The sequence below is a fragment of the Acipenser ruthenus genome, unplaced genomic scaffold, assembly GCF_902713425.1.
Source record: "Acipenser ruthenus unplaced genomic scaffold, fAciRut3.2 maternal haplotype, whole genome shotgun sequence".
NCBI classification, from domain to species: domain Eukaryota; kingdom Metazoa; phylum Chordata; class Actinopteri; order Acipenseriformes; family Acipenseridae; genus Acipenser; species Acipenser ruthenus.
Genome location: NW_026708910.1, coordinates 1 through 7,500, shown reverse-complemented (window position 1 = coordinate 7,500; position 7,500 = coordinate 1). Strand labels below are relative to the sequence as shown.

At 53.7% G+C, this 7,500-nt stretch overlaps 1 protein-coding gene across 1 annotated transcript in view; it reads left to right on the top strand.

Moving 5' to 3' along the window:
- LOC117969807 (serine/threonine-protein kinase MRCK alpha-like) overlaps positions 1 to 6,365 on the top strand; it is a gene marked incomplete at its 3' end in the record, with an annotated part of 8,223 nt that extends 1,858 nt beyond the window's left edge. Inside the window, 5 exon segments of the mRNA XM_059021950.1 lie at positions 1,340 to 1,586; positions 4,440 to 4,531; positions 4,772 to 4,855; positions 5,872 to 5,967; positions 6,217 to 6,365. Coding sequence (XP_058877933.1) covers positions 1,412 to 1,586; positions 4,440 to 4,531; positions 4,772 to 4,855; positions 5,872 to 5,967; positions 6,217 to 6,365 — 596 coding nt within the window.
- Between the last annotated feature and the right edge of the window lie 1,135 nt (positions 6,366 to 7,500).

Here is a 7,500-nt window from a genome sequence, read left to right as displayed (position 1 = left end):
AGGAAGCGCTGCCCGGGAGAGGAGCGGCGGGGCGGGCTGTTTGAACCGGGGTGCGAGAGGGGTGAGGAAGCGCTGCCCGGGAGAGGAGCGGCGGGGCGGGCTGTTTGAACCGGGGTGCGAGAGGGGTGAGGCGCAGCGCTGCCCGGGAGAGGAGCGGCGGGGCGGGCTGTTTGAACCGGGGTGCGAGAGGGGTCAGGAAGCGCTGTCCGGGAGAGGAGCGGCGGGGCGGGCTGTTTGAACCGGGGTGCGAGAGGGGTGAGGCGCAGCGCTGCCCGGGAGAGGAGCGGCGGGGCGGGCTGTTTGAACCGGGGTGCGAGAGGGGTGAGGAAGCGCTGCCCGGGAGAGGAGCGGCGGGGCGGGCTGTTTGAACCGGGGTGCGAGAGGGGTGAGGAAGCGCTGCCCGGGAGAGGAGCGGCGGGGCGGGCTGTTTGAACCGGGGTGCGAGAGGGGTGAGGAAGCGCTGCCCGGGAGAGGAGCGGCGGGGCGGGCTGTTTGAACCGGGGTGCGAGAGGGGTGAGGAAGCGCTGCCCGGGAGAGGAGCGGCGGGGCGGGCTGTTTGAACCGGGGTGCGAGAGGGGTCAGGAAGCGCTGCCCGGGAGAGGAGCGGCGGGGCGGGCTGTTTGAACCGGGGTGCGAGAGGGGTGAGGAAGCGCTGCCCGGGAGAGGAGCGGCGGGGCGGGCTGTTTGAACCGGGGTGCGAGAGGGGTCAGGAAGCGCTGCCCGGGAGAGGAGCGGCGGGGCGGGCTGTTTGAACCGGGGTGCGAGAGGGGTGAGGAAGCGCTGCCCGGGAGAGGAGCGGCGGGGCGGGCTGTTTGAACCGGGGTGCGAGAGGGGTCAGGAAGCGCTGCCCGGGAGAGGAGCGGCGGGGCGGGCTGTTTGAACCGGGGTGCGAGAGGGGTGAGGAAGCGCTGCCCGGGAGAGGAGCGGCGGGGCGGGCTGTTTGAACCGGGGTGCGAGAGGGGTCAGGAAGCGCTGCCCGGGAGAGGAGCGGCGGGGCGGGCTGTTTGAACCGGGGTGCGAGAGGGGTCAGGAAGCGCTGCCCGGGAGAGGAGCGGCGGGGCGGGCTGTTTGAACCGGGGTGCGAGAGGGGTGAGGAAGCGCGGTACAGCCTGAATTAGATAGAACTGGACGAGTCTGGGTTCAAGGAGAGACACGCCAGCTGGAAACCCGGGTGCTTGAATTATTATTATTATTATTATTATTATTATTATTATTATTATTATTATAAACCCCGTCAAACTTTTTTTTTTTTTAAACGTTTTGGTGTTTGGATTTTGTTAATTTTTTTTTTCTGTGTGGATCTGATTTTGAAAGTCGTTTTTATTTCTTTTTCTCTCAGTTTTTATTAGTATTATTAGTAGTAGTAGCGCTCCTATCGTAAGCGGTGCTCTCGGGAGGAGAAGGCGCCGCGATGTCGGCGGAGGAGAGGCAGCGCGGCTTGGAGAGCTTCATCCTCGGGGGTCCGGTGGACAGCGACTCCTGGCTCAGCGTGGAGACGCTGCTGGACGTGCTGCTCTGCCTGCATCAGGAATGTGGAAACAACGCGCTCCGACGCGACAAGAAAGTGGCCGAGTTCGTGGAATGGGGTGAGTGTGGAAGAGAGAGGGGAGAGAGGGAGGGGAGGAGGGAGTTATTTATAAGCAGGGGGGGGGGGAGGTCAACGCCTGTCTTTCAATTCCTTTTTAAAATCTTCCCATTTTGGAATTCCTTTTTGAAGGAATTGATTATTTTAGTGACGTAACCGCAGCGATTGCATTCTTTGGAAGCCAATTCTTAATCGACTCGCAAAACGGCGACTTAAATCGATCGAAAACACTGCCTATATATAAAGCTGATGGTTAAAACAGCGAGTTTTCAAATACATAACTGCCGACAGATGATGCGTGGCCTCCCAACGCAGCCCGAGTGTTGATCGGGGCTAAAGACGGGTCGAAACGTTTGTCACTGAGTTCAGCGCGGGTCTTACCGTGTTTGTAACTTCAGCGCGCTTCAGTGTTTAGTCCTTGTGGGGGGTGTCATTAATGGAGTGTTTAGTCCTTGTGGGGGGTGTCATTAATGGAGTGTTTAGTCCTTGTGGGGGGTGTCATTAATGGAGTGTTTAGTCCTTGTGGGGGGTGTCATTAATGGAGTGTTTAGTCCTTGTGGGGGGGTGTCATTAATGGAGTGTTTAGTCCTTGTGGGGGGTGTCATTAATGGAGTGTTTAGTCGTTCTGGGGGGTGTCATTAATGGAGTGTTTAGTCCTTGTGGGGGGTGTCATTAATGGAGTGATTAGTCGTTCTGGGTGATGTCATTATTATTGAGAGTGTCACGTGTGTGTTGAAGGGTGCGACTTGTTTGGGGTGAAAGCAAAACATGAAGAAATGTGACTCTGCGGTTTAAGAGTAAAACACACTGACACTGACGCACACACACACACACTAACACACACACTAACACACTGACACTAACACACACTAACACACTGACACACACACACTGACACTGACGCACACACACACACACTAACACACACACTAACACACTGACACTAACACACTGACACTGACACACACACACACACACACACACACACTAACACACTGACACTAACACACTGACACTGATACACACACACACACACTAACACACACACTAACACACTGACACTAACACACTGACACTGACACACACACACACACACACACACTAACACACTGACACTAACACACTGACACTGATACACACACACACACACACACACACTAACACACTGACACTAACACACTGACACTGACACACACACACACACACACACACACACTAACACACTGACACTAACACACTGACACTGATACACACACACACACTGACACACTGACGCACACTAACACACTGACACACACACACTGACACACTAACACACTGACACACACACACACTGACACACACACACTGACACACACTAACACACTGACACACTGACACACACACTGACACACTAACACACTGACACACACACACACTGACACACACACACTGACACACACTAACACACTGACACACTGACACACACACTGACACACACACACACACTAACACACTGACACACTGACACTAACACACTGACACTAACACACACATACACACACACTGACACTAACACACTGACACACACACACTGACACACACTAACACACTGACACACTGACACACACACTGACACACTAACACACTGACACACACACACACTGACACACACACACTGACACACACTAACACACTGACACACTGACACACACACTGACACACACACACACACTAACACACTGACACACTGACACTAACACACTGACACTAACACACACATACACACACACTGACACTAACACACTGACACTAACACACTGACACTGACACACACACACACACACACACACACACTGACACACACACACTAACACACTGACACACACACACACACTGACACACACACACTAACACACTGACACACACTGACACTAACACACTGACACTGACACTAACACACTGACACTGACACACACACACACACACACTGACACACACACACACACACTGACACACACACACACACACACTGACACACTGACACTAACACACACACACACTGACACACACACACTGACACTAACACACACACACACTGACACACACACACACTGACACACACACACACACACACACACACACTGACACACACAGATAGTAGTGAGGAGCTGTTTTGTGTAATCTCATTATTCTGCTGCTTCAGTTGAATAAACATTGAACTGGTTTTGCATAATCAAATGAAGTGAACTGCTATAAACAGCAAAGGCTTTGCACAGCACTCTCTATTGAGACATATAGATGCATTTACATATATATATATATATATATATATATATATATATATATATATATATATATATATATATATATATATATATATATATACACATTATATAGGCCAGTGTGAGTTTCTGACCATGCTGCAGCTCCTGGCTCCTGATAATTTCAATAGTAGGCTCTTGGCAGGGCGGGAGGGGTGGTGGAGGGGTGAGAGAGAGGGAGGGGTGAGAGAGGTGGAGGGGTGGAGGGAGGGGTGAGAGGGTGCCGAGGACTACAAGCCCAGCCTTGCTTTAACTGTGAGTGCTGCTCTCAAGAATGCTGCCTTACTGGTCTGAGGGGAGGAGACAGAATTAAAAAACAAACTGCCCAGCCCTCCAATCGCAACGCAGCGCTCTCTTAAAGGCACAGCGCGCAGTTCTCAAGAAGAGACGCGGAGAGAGTGAAACCCCGCGGGAGGCAAGCGCCGTCCCGAGCAGCAGAACGGCTGCTAGCGTTGATTTCACTCTCTCTCTCTCTCATTCTCTCGTTCTCTCATTCTCCTCTTCTTTCTCTCTCTCTCTCTCTCTCTCTCTTGTTCTCTCTCTCTCTCCAGCCAAGCCTTTTGTGTCCAAGGTGCAGCAGCTCCGTTTGAAGAGAGATGACTTTGAGATCCTAAAGGTCATAGGTCGTGGAGCTTTTGGGGAGGTGAGCGAGCTTTTATGGGGGACGGGTGAGGGTGAGGGTCAGCGCCGTCTAGTTTACAGTAACTGTGAATCAAGATTTTAATTGTCGCATTGCTGTCCACACAACTGGTCTTTATGTACAGCTAATATTAATCTGTATCTCTCTCTCTCTCTCTCTCTCTCGCCCCTGTCTCTGTCTGTGTGTGTCTCTCTGTCCCCCCTGTCTCTCTGTCCCCCTGTCTCTCTGTCTGTGTCTCTGCAGGTGGCAGTGGTCAAGATGAAGAACACAGAGAAGGTTTTTGCCATGAAGATCCTGCACAAGTGGGAGATGCTCAAGAGAGCTGATGTGAGTGTGAGGGAGTCTCGGTGTGAGTGTGAGGGAGTCTCGGTGTGAGTGTGAGGGAGTCTCGGTGTGAGTGTGAGGGAGTCTCGGTGTGAGTGTGAGGGAGTCTCGGTGTGAGTGTGAGGGAGTCTCGGTGTGAGTGTGAGGGAGTCTCGGTGTGAGTGTGAGGGAGTCTCAGTGTGAGGGAGTCTCAGTGTGAGTGTGAGGGAGTCTCGGTGTGAGTGTGAGGGAGTCTCAGTGTGAGGGAGTCTCAGTGTGAGTGTGAGGGAGTCTCGGTGTGAGTGTGAGGGAGTGTCGGTGTGAGTGTGAGGGAGTGTCGGTGTGAGTGTGAGGGAGTGTCAGTGTGAGTGTGAGGGAGTCTCGGTGTGAGTGTGAGGGAGTCTCGGTGTGAGTGTGAGGGAGTCTCGGTGTGAGTGTGAGGGAGTCTCAGTGTGAGGGAGTCTCAGTGTGAGTGTGAGGGAGTCTCAGTGTGAGGGAGTCTCAGTGTGAGTGTGAGGGAGTCTCAGTGTGAGTGTGAGGGAGTCTCGGTGTGAGTGTGAGGGAGTCTCAGTGTGAGGGAGTCTCAGTGTGAGGGAGTCTCAGTGTGAGGGAGTCTCAGTGTGAGTGTGAGGGAGTCTCGGTGTGAGTGTGAGGGAGTCTCGGTGTGAGTGTGAGGGAGTCTCGGTGTGAGTGTGAGGGAGTCTCGGTGTGAGTGTGAGGGAGTCTCAGTGTGAGGGAGTCTCGGTGTGAGTGTGAGGGAGTCTCGTGTGAGTGTGAGGGAGTCTCAGTGTGAGTGTGAGGGAGTCTCAGTGTGAGTGTGAGGGAGTCTCGGTGTGAGGGAGTCTCGGTGTGAGTGTGAGGGAGTCTCGGTGTGAGTGTGAGGGAGTCTCAGTGTGAGTGTGAGGGAGTCTCAGTGTGAGTGTGAGGGAGTCTCGGTGTGAGGGAGTCTCAGTGTGAGTGTGAGGGAGTCTCGGTGTGAGGGAGTCTCAGTGTGAGTGTGTGTGTTAGTCTCCTGACTGTCTCGTGTCTCTCTGTTCCAGACGGCCTGTTTCAGGGAGGAGAGGGACGTGCTCGTGAAGGGAGACAATCAGTGGATCACAACCCTGCACTACGCCTTCCAGGACGAGAGATACCTGGTGAGGGGAGGGGAGGGGAAGCACGCTGTGAGGGGGTGGAATGGGTTACCGAGGGATACCGAGCCACGCTGTCGATGCTGAATCACTGAGGTCCCTTCAGACCCGACTTGACAGAGTTCTGAGATCAATGAGCTGCTGGGAAGCAGAGGAGCCCCGAGGGGCTGAGCGGGACTCCTCTCACTGAAGAATGTTCTCCTGTTCTTCCAGCCTAGGTTCTAACCCTCTTTCCCCCCCCTCACCCCCCCTCAGTACCTGGTGATGGATTACTACGTGGGCGGGGACCTCCTCACTCTGCTCAGTAAGTTCGAGGATCGCCTCCCGGAGGACATGGCTCGCTTTTACATTGCGGAGATGGTGCTCGCCATCCACTCCGTCCACCAGAGGAACTACGTGCACAGGTGAGCCGCTGCGCTGCATGAGCTGAGGAGCTGCCTGCGCAGGTGACTCTATCAGTGCGTACCTGCGCAGGTGACTCTATCAGTGCGTACCTGCACAGGTGACTCTATCAGTGTTTACCTGCGCAGGTGACTCTATCAGTGTTTACCTGCGCAGGTGACTCTATCAGTGCTTACCTGCGCAGGTGACTCTATCAGTGCTTACCTGCGCAGGTGACTCTATCAGTGTTTACCTGCGCAGGTGACTCTATCAGTGTTTACCTGCGCAGGTGACTCTATCAGTGTTTACCTGCGCAGGTGACTCTATCAGTGCGTACCTGCGCAGGTGACTCTATCAGTGCGTACCTGCGCAGGTGACTCTATCAGTGTTTACCTGCGCAGGTGACTCTATCAGTGCGTACCTGCGCAGGTGACTCTATCAGTGTTTACCTGCGCAGGTGACTCTATCAGTGCTTACCTGCACAGGTGACTCTATCAGTGCGTACCTGCGCAGGTGACTCTATCAGTGCTTACCTGCGCAGGTGACTCTATCAGTGTTTACCTGCGCAGGTGACTCTATCAGTGCGTACCTGCACAGGTGACTCTATCACTGATTTTACCTGCACAGGTGACTCTATCAGTGCTTACCTGCGCAGGTGACTCTATCAGTGCTTACCTGCGCAGGTGACTCTATCAGTGCTTACCTGCGCAGGTGACTCTATCAGTGTTTACCTGCGCAGGGGACTCTATCAGTGTTTACCTGCGCAGGTGACTCTATCAGTGCTTACCTGCACAGGTGACTCTATCAGTGCTTACCTGCGCAGGTGACTCTATCAGTGCTTACCTGCGCAGGTGACTCTATCAGTGCGTACCTGCGCAGGTGACTCTATCAGTGCGTACCTGCGCAGGTGACTCTATCAGTGCGTACCTGCACAGGTGACTCTATCAGTGCGTACCTGCACAGGTGACTCTATCAGTGTTTACCTGCGCAGGTGACTCTATCAGTGCTTACCTGCGCAGGTGACTCTATCAGTGCTTACCTGCGCAGGTGACTCTATCAGTGTTTACCTGCGCAGGTGACTCTATCAGTGTTTACCTGCACAGGTGACTCTATCAGTGCTTACCTGCACAGGTGACTCTATCAGTGCGTACCTGCACA